Source organism: Beta vulgaris, chromosome 2, assembly GCF_026745355.1.
Source record: "Beta vulgaris subsp. vulgaris cultivar EL10 chromosome 2, EL10.2, whole genome shotgun sequence".
Taxonomy (NCBI): domain Eukaryota; kingdom Viridiplantae; phylum Streptophyta; class Magnoliopsida; order Caryophyllales; family Amaranthaceae; genus Beta; species Beta vulgaris.
In genome coordinates, this window is record NC_079203.1 from 10,841,477 (window position 1) to 10,853,911 (window position 12,435).

The 12,435-nt window shown below is 34.2% G+C and overlaps 1 protein-coding gene across 3 annotated transcripts; it reads right to left on the bottom strand.

Moving 5' to 3' along the window:
- Nucleotides 1-5,114: 5,114 nt before the first annotated feature.
- LOC104906191 (hypothetical protein) lies at nucleotides 5,115-10,499 on the bottom strand. Of its 3 annotated transcripts, none has more exons than XM_010694910.4 (7): nucleotides 10,208-10,499; nucleotides 7,455-8,069; nucleotides 7,041-7,190; nucleotides 6,724-6,867; nucleotides 6,312-6,509; nucleotides 5,862-6,127; nucleotides 5,115-5,571 (listed from the first exon to the last, which is right to left on the bottom strand). In XM_010694910.4, the coding sequence occupies exons 1-7, from the start codon at nucleotides 10,343-10,345 to the stop codon at nucleotides 5,568-5,570; spliced, it is 1,515 nt and encodes a 504-aa protein (XP_010693212.1). In that variant the 5' UTR covers nucleotides 10,346-10,499; the 3' UTR covers nucleotides 5,115-5,567. The 3 variants fall into 3 exon arrangements, with proteins under 3 accessions (XP_010693212.1, XP_048494245.1, XP_048494246.1); XM_048638288.2 differs by lacking the exon at nucleotides 10,208-10,499 and adding an exon at nucleotides 8,169-9,572; XM_048638289.2 differs by lacking the exon at nucleotides 10,208-10,499 and adding an exon at nucleotides 8,574-9,571.
- Nucleotides 10,500-12,435: the final 1,936 nt, after the last annotated feature.

Below are 12,435 nucleotides of genomic sequence, written 5' to 3' on the forward strand. Positions count from 1 at the left end.
TTTTTTATAATTCATGTTTAATGATTTGTAACTGTGACCTTCATAATCTAATTATTTCATTTCCTTACAGCTACATATTATTTAGTGAACATATTATAACATGACTCGCGTTATAACAACATTACTATTCCGACTTTAATATGTTTTGTAAACTTAGGCTGATGATGGAAGTTCATCAAACTAAGGTTATGTTCAGTTCACCTTATTTTTGCTTATTTCAAATCTAATCAGATCAGATTAGAAAAAATAAGTTCAGATCAGATCAGTTCAGATCATGCTTATATTTAAAAATCATTATATCTTTCATTACATATTAGTAAAAATTATAATAATTGAATATTAATAAAGTACTCATTGAGATGAACCAAACAAGACCCCACATGACTATATTTTTTCTTATATATTGAGAAAAATCTAAAAGATAAGATCTTGTAATCAGAAAAAATAAGTTCAGATCAGATCAAATAAGTTCAGATCAGAAAATTTCAGGTGAACTAAACATAGCCTAATATTTTAAGTACCAATATCAAAATCGACATGGTTACTATCTAATTATTCAAAACATAATTACTAATATAGTTATCAATGAGATTATGAACTAAATACGAAGTCACTTTTACCAACTAAGGTGTGCTTAATATTCATTAACAAAATGGATTTACTAGTATTAGCTCATTATAATATACTTGGTTTAATCTTTGACATAATATTTGCCCAACCAGTTAAAGGTATAAATTAAACTAAATGTTCTAACTCAAAACCTGCAAATCAGCAGTCTACTTAAAGCCAATTAAATTGAAGCGAAACAATTAAGCTAGGTGATTTAACTAGATTAATCAGTTTCTAGGCCCAACATTTTTAAATAGCAATTTAAAACTTATTAGTAACTAGATTAGTTTAGTTTTTTCACATACTTAGCCGAACTCAATTTTAATACTCGTTTGGTATACATGTGAATTTGATTCATGTAGCAAGTTTCATTTCGTAGGAAATTACTTCTCTTATGTAATTCCTAAGAAATGGCCTAAATTTGTTTGGTTGACATCAAGTAATTTGCAATTTCCATGAATTCTGATTGACCAAGGGGGGTGGGTAATTAAATTCCCACATTTTGTGGGAATTTCAATTTCCCAAGGAATTTCTATTGCACCCATTTTCTCAACATCATGTCAACCAAAAAACTTCTCAAATGAGAAAATAATGGGAATTTTCATTACATACATAAATTCCTGACAATCAAACGAGCACTTAATTAACAAACTAGCTATAACTAGCTCTTAAAGAAATTCTTCCTTAGGCCCAGCATCTATACAAATATATTAAAAGGCGTGCGAAAGAAAGTTTATGTGCCACATGGCACTCTCCTCCAATTTCTAATGCAAACGCTTTATGTTCATGTGTACTCACTTAAAAAAAAATGTAAGTGCAAGGTATCGAACACGTGACCTTTGAAATGAAAAGTAAGAGCTTAACCATCAATACACTATAACTTTGTTGTTCAATGTTTCAAATAAAATATGATAAAGTCTTGTAATAATTGTAAATAACTAAAAACTTAACAAGTATATACTCCATCCGTTTTTTATTGTCACATTGTTGTATGCACAATAATTTATGCAATGTCACTTTCAAACTTTTTGGAGTATACTGTTTGATCCATTTAATGTGAAATAATGAAAAAAAAGTAGAAAGGTAGTATTTTTGGGTGGAAAAAGAGAAGAACAAATATAAAAGTATTACTTTATGGTGGGCCAAGTACCCCAAATAAAAAATATATAGCAATTAAAAAGAAACAATTATTTAAGGAAAATGTAGCAATTAAAAAAAAACAGAGCGAGTACATCTTTAACACTCTTATTACGTAACTTACAAGAGAATATTGATGTCATTTTCTCTTTCCACAATCACTTTTTAGGTATTGCTTTCAAACTCAAAACTTTCAAATATTTTTTACTTATCACGCATGATGTGAATTTTTCAATTTATTCTTAATGAACAAAAAATACGAAAAGTAGCAAAATAAATTATGAAATAAAAAAAAAATCACAACATATTTATTTATTGTAACTAACCCGGGGCATCGCCCGGGCAAAAAAACTAGTTAACAACTAATAAAGGTATAATTTGGGCTTGAATTTTAAAAGAGCATGGAAGAAACGCTGCAGAGGAGGAAGAGCTCGGCGAGCGACGGGTATCCAGCAAACTGGTCGGCTAGTGTGTGGCGTGGTCCCGGCGACACTACGGCAGCAGATGTGTGGTGCGAGCGAGGGAACCAGCATCGAGCAGGGGCAGGGACGAACAGAGGAGAGCGAAGCTATAACACCCCCAAATTTCTCTCTTTTGAAAAATACATTTAATATAACACGTGAAAAACTTGAGAGTATTACCGTCACATGACAACGTTAAAGGCTTTAATATTAACTACTAACAAAACTTTAACTAATGCAACGGAATAATTGAACTAACTTCTCTTTATTGAAATAACTTTATTGTGCAACTATATAACAATGAAAATAAAGAAAATAAAATAGCAACTCCTTGACTAATTATGATTCCTCACTAGCTACCCCACATGAAGTATGCATCATATCAACCTATCAATTTTGCTCGCCAAAATAGGGTCGTCACAGGGACAAAGCCATAAACAAAACAAATAGAAGTGTGTCATTAAAAATCTGAGTACATGTACGTATATGCGGAATATTGAACACTTTATTTGATTAAATATTTGAATACTTAATTTCGAAGAACCTTTTTTGGATACTTGATAATACTTGTACAATATAAAATATACAACCTTGATAAAAATCTTTTTCTTGCCTAGGTACCTTTCCTAAAGCACACCCCCAAGTTTAGTATTTCTTATTGAGTCTATGACGAGGGATTACTACCTTGTCCCCACGACTTATACAAAAAGTACATGGGTAAATAATATTAATATAATGGCTACCGTTCTTGCTAATATATAACAAGTTGTTGCCTGGGTAAATAATATTAATAACTACCGTTCGTTCTTGCTAATAAGTAACAAGCCATTGTCTCTTTATATTGCGATCATAAAAGATCATATATCTAATAAAAATCCTTCTGAAATAATCCTCCCTTACAAAAAACACTACTACTTATAAATTTAGTCATATAAAGACATAAATAAAATAACTTGCTTAAGAGGTAACTTCTGGAAAAAAAAAATCAAAACCACTCCTTTTTAAATATTTAAACATGAATCTAAAGATCAAACTCCTTCTAAAATATTTGAATATAAATTCAAAGATCAAACTTTATAATTATATTAAACGAAAGACGTGATTCAAAGATCGTAAATAAAATTTGTAAACATCGAAACATGTTCATATAGAACATATGCAATTCATAATAAAACTCATAAAAACATGTATTTCAATCCAAGATATTTTCCTAAAAACATGATACTACGCTTGCAAAAACAATTATTAAAGATCTACACATACATGCACCTTGAAAATTAATAACTCCTAAGGGAGAAGAGAAAGGTTAGGCTAAAAAAGAGAGAGTTGAAACTTGAGAAAAGAGATTTATTTCTCAAATTTGGTGTGAAGAATATAATGGGTGGAAACCCCTATTTATACTAGTTGGATAGGTAGAATCGAAATAGGACTAGTAAACTAAAAGATTCAATTTCTTTTCTCTGATTTCTTTAAAACATTTTTTTCATCTTTTCTTTTATAAACCTTTTTTCATATTGTTAAATAAATTTTTAACCTTTTTTAATTACTTAATTAATTAAGCTTATAATTTTGAGATATTAAAAAATATCTAATCAGTGATCAGGTCGACCCGATCCGATTTTTGTTTTCGGATCGACTACGCATCTGAACATGGAAATATTTTCGGATATCCGATCCAAAATATCTGTTTAATTTTCAAGGCTGGATATCCAGAAATTCGATGATTCAAAACTTATTTTATGAACTTTTCCTTTTAAAGATTCAATTTTTTTAGTTTCCAATCCGAAATTTTTCAGGCCGGATTTGGATCGCGTTTTTCCCGATCCAAAAATTTCAGATATCCGAAATGAACACCCCTAGTGGGGATGGGTGGGCGAGGGTCGGGTTGGGAATGGTTTACGGTGATGGGGAAGGGAATGGGAGAGAGTGGTTTACGAGGTTGGAGGAGGGGGAGGTGGTTTTTGGTGAGGGGGATAGAGGAGAGCACATGGTTTTCGGAATTAGGAGAGGGGAGGGAGTGGCTTATGGTGGATGGGTTGGAAGAGGGAGAAAATGTTTGGTGGCGGTTATATAATGGTTTTGGTGGTCCGGTAGTGCTAGGGATAAAAGGGGAAAAGGTAAACTAAAAAGAAATTGAAAAAATACCAAAAAAAGGTACAAGAACTCTTCTTAGAAAAATACAGAGTGAGTGATAGCTTAGTGGTTGAAGCTTGTCTCCGAATTCTAAGAGCATGACCACTCATGATCTAAAAAATATGTTATTGCTCTCTCTCATCAACATTCCCTCTCATCTTACAAAAGTTGATCATGCCTCACAGCCCATGTTGACAATGCATCCCACTCATGAGTAGAAAAAACATAATCATCCTAAAATAAAAACTCAAGTATATAAAATTTAAAGGAAATATAAATAATTTTAAAAGTGTGTTTAAATATATCAAAATGGATATCTAATTATAGATCTCAACATGTTATGACCATTAAAAATTTGTTTTAGACTTTGTAGTTTTTAAGATATTTCAATTACAAATTTTAAATTGTAATTGTGCACGTTGGCCCTATCTCGTGACTTGCTCCATGACTTGGATCATGTGATGATTTGCAATTTGTCATGAAATTAAGTGGCAAGGCCATGTATTTTTAGATCACCCATCATGATATGTTTTCATGATCCAAAAAACAATAAGTGACAATGCTCTAAGAGGTCTTGAGATCAAGGTCAGGCTTAATCCTTCACAATCCATGAGTAATGAATCCTGTAGCTGAATCCACATTCAGCAATTTAATGTAGCATTATTGCAGTGTATAATCCCCCTTCAGAAAAGTAGAGATAATAACAATTGCAGAGTTTAGGATTTAGCCATAAAAATTTGAAATACGCTAGATTGTGCATGGAGTAAAACACACTTAAGAAACTAAAAAATACATTATAATCTCAAAACAAGTGACAATCCCCATAGATTGTGAATAAAAACCCCAGTTGTAGTACATATACAACTAAACACATACATATTAATAATTTTCTTCACAGCATATACAAAACTATTATTGCAGCTTTTACAGACTAAGCAATGTAACAATCTTTTGCCAACTTTTCATGTCTCATGTATTAAATTTATTTCTAGATGCATAAGGTAATTGCCTAAAAAACTAGAAGTTATTTCACTCATGAATAAAATTACACTCAACTAGTAATTACAAGTTGCAAGACAGCATTATCTTAGTTAAAGCATACTAGTCATGTATGCAATCTGCTCTACACCGATGATAATACCCAAATGCAGCAATCAGATCTTGAACATACGTGGTCTAATGACAAACAATCAGATGATACAGCTCGGAGAAACGAAGGAGTTTGGTTCATCTGCCAAAAAACAGTGACACGATCACAAAGAGGGAAAAGAGGTGCAGATTGCCAAAGAAAGGACAAGATATAATAGAAATATACTATAAGTTGATCATTTTAGAAGAGATCCTTTATCTTACTATGTACCTTCTGTACCACTAGATCTTGCTTGGTTAAATCACATTTTTAATGAGTTTCAGTTAACTTGCAATAGTGAAGATTGGCTTAATGTGGCAAAAAGTAAAAGAGGTGTAATATACGACGAGATTCAATTGGACAAAGGATCTGGATTCTGATTGTAGTCTTACCGAAGACAAAACACATCTGAAGCATCTGAAACTCCATCAAAGTATTCATTAATAAGCCTCTCTATGTTATCAGCAGGTGAAGGAGCCCTTAACCGTTGGTTGTCTTCTTTCACGTCAGCCAATTCCTTTCTAAGATTTGCTATTTCTTCCTCCAACTTCGGTATCAAAGAGAGCCGAGTAAGCTGTCTTTTCAACGCACTGATTTCTCTCCTTAATTCAACCACGCCATCTGATTTTAATTTCTTATTATCATAGACACGTTCTCCCTACATAGTGCATAGATAAGAGTTGTACATTAATAAAGTTGACAGCTTAAGATCACAGAAGGCAAAATTGTTATATCAAAAGTACAAGTTTGTTAATTATTGGAGGAACAATTTTATAGAAACCAAAGTTTCAAGATGACTAATTAGATCATCAGTATCAGTAAATAAAGTTGAATCTGATCACCTCAACACGGTGAGAAGTCTCTGCATTTTGATCCTCGTGCAAACTGGATGATGAGGAACATTCTGTATAATCTTCAGTTATCACTGATGCGTCCGCTGATTGTCTAGAATTCTCTGGAACATCAGCTTGCTGATCATGCTTGCCTCTTCCCACACCTCCCTCTGGTTCCTCATCCAATACGACATTCTGGCTAAAATGCTGCTCCGAAGATGACAAAAGGATCACAATTCACAATTAAGCCCAGAAATAGAGGATATAATTAGAACTTCAATATCATTACTGTATTTTCTTAATTTTTCTCATAATAGCAAAGTTACTCATTAACAAAGTTTTTTTTTTCCTTGAGAAACATTTTTTTTGCATGCCAATCAAGTTCTTCTTTGAGTTGAAGGCTAGACACTGTATGTCTGACCTTAGACGGGACCTTCGCTGTCATGGATGTTGTGGTGGCTGTTCCAGTTGATTTAATATCTTCTAGCTCGGCCTTTTCCACCACTAGCTCTCTGACGATATCAATATCTATGTCAGTATCTGATGGTTGTAGCTTCCATGTTACCTGAAGGTACAAGGTTAAATCCATCGCACCATCAATGATAAAACACGGAAATTTTTTGTGTTGTTTGATACTTTAATGTTCTCATAATATCAGTTCAAGGAAGATAAAATTTTGTTCATAGTAATTAAATTATTAAAATAGCGTGGGAATACAGCAGATATAACATGGCTCACCTGATTCTCTTCAAGCTCGTTAAACTTAGCAGTGAACCAATGCCTTGGGATGTTGCACCTGCTACTTTCCCAACGGCAAGCTCGAGGGAAATCCAAGGAGGAGCTAAGAAGATTTGGACGCCCAATGTCTATGTGCTCATAGGACCATATCTGCTTCGACCAGAAATTTTTAAGATCAATGAAAATCATTTGACCAGAATGTTTATGTTATAGATATGTGGAACAAAATTGCAACTCAACTACTTATGGTCAAGTCCAGTGATTCATAGGAGATATTGTAGCCTTACTGGTCAGAACTTATGAACTATGTGCTCAAGTTCACTTACTACATATGCTGTATGGCATTACAGCTAGTGCAGTTATAATAAACATCAATACAAAGCATCAAAAACTATGGCAATGATAAGAACTTACTTGGAGAAGAATAAGGCAACCTTCCATGCTTTTTGTTTGTTCCTCTTTCCGTCTAGATAACCAATTGAAGAGGTCATCAACTACAGCCGTTCCCCAAGAAAACTCAGACACTCCATCAAGATCTTTTAGAAGGGAAACATAGCGCGAGTCTATCTTTCCATTTGAACCAGGGAAAAGAATCGTCCCAAAGATAAAAAGCAAGAAAGTCCTTACAAAATCTTCATTACACTGATCACCTAAGGACTGCAATCTTCGCTCAATTGCAGACATGCTGATCTTTCTGTTACTGTAAGTAGCACCATACTCCTCTTCCAATACGGATAAAGGATCTTCATCAGTGAAGCATATAGGGTTACCTGTAGCACGCAACCCTAAGATCAGGGCAGCATCAATAGCTGTGATTGTAAGCTCCCTGTCATGAAGAAGAAATGCCCTTTTGTCACAGTCCCAACGTTCCATCCACTCAACTAATAGATTCTTTCGGAGAGTGTGGTGATGAACATGGAGCAAGTTCCCAAACCCAACTCTTTCTATAGCAGTTCTTTGTTCATGGGTGAGTTCTTCCACTTTCTTAACAAAAGAGGACATGGAAAACTTGGTTGTAAAATTGCCAACCTGCCAAAATATGGAAAAAAGGGTTTCACGTGGTTAAATAACACAAAAATATACCCATCAATTCTTCATGCAAGTTCTCTCAGTTTTAGAACATTTTACCTTGATTCTTCCTAACAAAAGAAGCATAATCAAATTTACTATTGAACACACAGCCAATTAGCTATAGACTCAAATTAGCTTAACCAGCCTCCTAGGAATTTTTACTTATTAAAACCGTTCTAAATTATTCGGACTTATTAGACCCAAAAAAAATTTTTTTAAGGTGAACAGAACACGTCCTTAGAAGGTTTACGGACCATGAAATTCAACAAAGAAAAAATTGAATTGCAAGCTTTGCAATTACCCACAAAAGAAAAAAGACAATGGAAAAGATGTTCCTCAATTTATTTGCTTTTACATTCTTCCTTTCCTCCCCAACCAACTTGGGAGGCGTTTGTTATGATTAATGGAAACGGAATAGAAAGGATTTGAATAAGGAGGGATAATACAAATAATAATTATTACCTTTAATAGTTGTTTGGTATCCTAGTAAAATGAAAATAATTAAGATATTTATGATTGAGAAAGAAGACGTGATTTATTTCCACTGATTTGATAAGAGTAACAAATGAGGCTAAACCTTTCCCTTCTATAATTAGCTTCCCTATCAGTTTCAACAATTTCATTAAAAAAAACACAAAAGGTCTTTATTATAAAGCCAAATCTTTAGGAGTTTGGTGTACACTTCAAGTATCTTACGTATCCTTTTTTTTTTCAATGTTTTAAAATTTAATGTTTACAACACAACTTAACTTAAGTATCCTTTATTTGTGAGTTAAGCATAAAGTTGAGCCCCAAATTTTGGTATTTTTCACCAATTAGGGACTCAAGTTTTTTTTTTCACCAATTGGGTACTGAGACCAATTTGGATAGTAATTATAATTTAATCCCTTTGGTTTAATTCCCTCACTAGACCCCAAATCATAAATTTCTCTCTTATACCAAATTAAGCCACAAACCACCACCACCCCCTCATCCAACTAGCAGTCAACCACCACCACCACCCTATTGTCCGCCACCACAACCAACACCACTGCCCTATTGTCCGCCACCACAACCACAACCGGCGAGCAATCTTGGCCGCCCCTATCCGACCGGCGTCCCTCCACGTGCAACCACCCTCATCCTCACCCACCTACCCACACTCATGCTCGCTCACCCTCGCCTGAGATCTCGCTGGACCTCCAGTCTCAGTCACCACCACACGCCCTTCAACAACCTCACACCACAACAACAGAAAACGAACAACCTCATCAACAATGGTGGTGGTTGTTGTTCGAAATTCTCTCTCACCACCTTCCTCTTTCGTTTGGGTTGCTCATTGGTTTGGGTTGAGTGCTGCGGATTTGGTTGTGTTAGAGGTGGACCGTTGGTGGATTGGTGGGTTGTGTCGGGGGTTGGATTTGATGTTGGATTGCGGGGTTGTGCTCGGGTTTAGGTTGGGTTTTGGGGTGATTAACGATGGTGGTGTTAGGTTTGCTGGAGTGGTGAGTGAGGTGGAGCTTGGTGTGTTGAGGTGGAGCGGTGGGCGGTGGTTGTAGCTAGGTGTCTGCTGGTGGTTGTTTGTGGCAGAGGTGTTGTGTGGGTGAGTGTTGTGTTTGTGGGGAAGAGAGAGAAAGGGGTGAGGGGAGGACTAGAGAAGAGAGTTGATTGGGGTGGTTAAGGTTTAATTGTGGTGAAAATCAATCAAAGTACCCAATTGGTGAAAAAAAAAACTTAAGTCCCCAATGGGTGAAAAATACTAAAACTTGGGGCTCAACTTTATGCTTAACTCCTTTATTTGTTCTTCAATGTTTTAAAATTTATATTTACAACACAATTTAAAGTACGCCATCAAAAAGAGAACAACAACCACCTAAATTACTTTTTGAAGGAAAAGACATACTTTTCAAAATTTTAACAGGACCAACAGAACAACATATTCAATAACAACAATTTTCTCATTCTCACATCACAATTTTTCATAAACTGCTATATTTGAGGCTTTGAGCAAATTAATCCCCGGAAAAGGTACAAATCACATTCTGAATTACGCTAAAATTAACAGAACTTAAACCGCAAAAATAAAAAATGAGGCATTAAAAAGAGAATTTGTTTACCACATTTCGTGTTTCTTCGAATTGAGGAAGAATAGAAGAAGATCTTCTAGTAGTCATAGTGTTAACAGAGTTGGAGTTGAAGTCGAGAGAGTTGTGGATGGATACCGCCATTGTAGACCTTCTGGTGCTCCTTCTCATGTTGAATTTTTGCAAAAGAGGAGAGAGAAAGTTTAGTGATTGAGAGGAGGAGGAGAGAGAAAGAGAGGTGGAAGAAGGAAGAAGACTAGAAGAGTGAAGCTTGCGAGGGAAGCTTTTGAGAATAGAGTAACTGATATGAATTTATGAACTGAAGAGTGAAGAGCCAACATGGTTCAAATAATTGTTAAAATAAGAAAAAGGGTAATACCGAGAAATGGATAATGTCTTATATTTTGAATTTTATGTACTACTCCCTTCGTCCCAATATATAGTTCTCAATTTCTCATTTTATTTTGCACAGTCTTCAAAATATACCTTTGGCCTATAATATCTTCTACTCCCTCCGTCTCATAATATAAGTCTTGTTTCCTTATAAGGTGTTCCAAAATATAAGTCTTATTTCTATTTTCAATCAATAATTATTCCCAAAATACCCTCATGAAAATAATTCAATTCCCAAAATATCATTATAATTTCAGCTTCCAATGCACCATTATTAATGACAAAATGGAATATTTTACCCCATTGAACTTCTCTACACATTAAACCATACAACATTAAATGACAGTTTTTATTTTTTGTTAAAAAGAAAAAAACAATGCAAGTGTTTCTCAATAAAAATAATTTTTTTTATTCAAATAAAACAAGATTCCATTTAACCTTAATTCCCGCGTAAAAACATAATCAGGACTTATATTATGGGACGGAGGGAGTATTTCTTATTAGTAAAAAAATATAAAAAGTTGATATTACGAATTTATTCATTGAGACGAATCTAACAAGACCTCTCATGAATATGTTTTTTTTGTATACATTAATAAGAATATTTGGTCAAAGTTTTTAAAATTTGACTCAGAAAATAAAAATGGGAACTATATTTTGGGACGGATGGAGTAGATTGTTTGCTTACATTAAAAAACAGAGCTTTTCTACGTAGTATCCCTATGTGTTTACGAACGTGAAAGTATTGGGTCAGATCGTTTGACCAAATACTTACTGTCAGACGGACTGACCCTAATGAAAAAAAATATTAATAAACCCTAACTTCTTTCATTCAACCGTGAGATTTCATTTACCCCCAAAGAATTTTCTCTCTCCTCTTTTCTCTTTCACGTCATCTTCTTTCTCCAGCCTTTTGATTCTTTCCTCTGTTTCTCTCTCCTACACTACTCTCCTCTCCTTACGTCGGCTGGAGTTCATCGCCCTTCCTTTCACGTCGCCAGAGGTTCGCGTTGTTGCCGGAGGTCGAGCGGGACTGCTGCTGCTCGATAACCAGATCTTCATGAAATTCTTAAACTCTGTCTCCATTCTTTTCCTATTTTTAATTTTCAGTTGGTTATTTTTTTAGTTTCAATTGGTTATTGTTTTGTTTCAGTTAGTTATTGTTTTGTTTCAGTTGGACTTTGTTTCGTAATATGTGTACCAACTGAAAGAAATAATGGACCAACTGAAAGAAATAATAGGCCAACTGAAAGAAATAATGGATCAACTGAAAAGAAATTGAAACCAACTGAACAAAAAATGAAACCAACTGAAAAAAAAATTGAAACCAACTGAAAAAAAATTGAAACCAACTGAAAAAAAATTGAAACCAACTGAAAAAAAATTTGAAACCAACTGAAAGTCGTCCGACCAAATATTATGGTCGGACACGTCTGACCCAATACCTTCTCTTTACGAAATTCTATGTTGTACCCGATTTTTTTGAAATTGCCATGTTATACTCCTAAGTTTTCTAAACGTTACACAAAATACCCTTATACATGATATCAATTATCAAACATTCGATTTTGGTAGTTCTTTACCCTGTGGGCATAGAGTAGAATTTTTTAACCTTGTTAGTTGACTGAGGTTTGGGATATGATATGAGAAATTAAATGCTAAGTGAGGCTTGGAGTAGGATTTTCTATAGGTAAGGGTATTTTGTGTGATGTTTTGAAAGTTTAAGGGTACAATGTGGAGAGTTCAAAAAAGTTGGATACAACATAGAATTTCGTTAAATATAATGGCACTACGTAGAAAAACCCTTTTAAAAAAAGTTATTCTGTGTTTGGCAACTAACTAGTGGTTGTTGGTTGTTTTGCTATTTT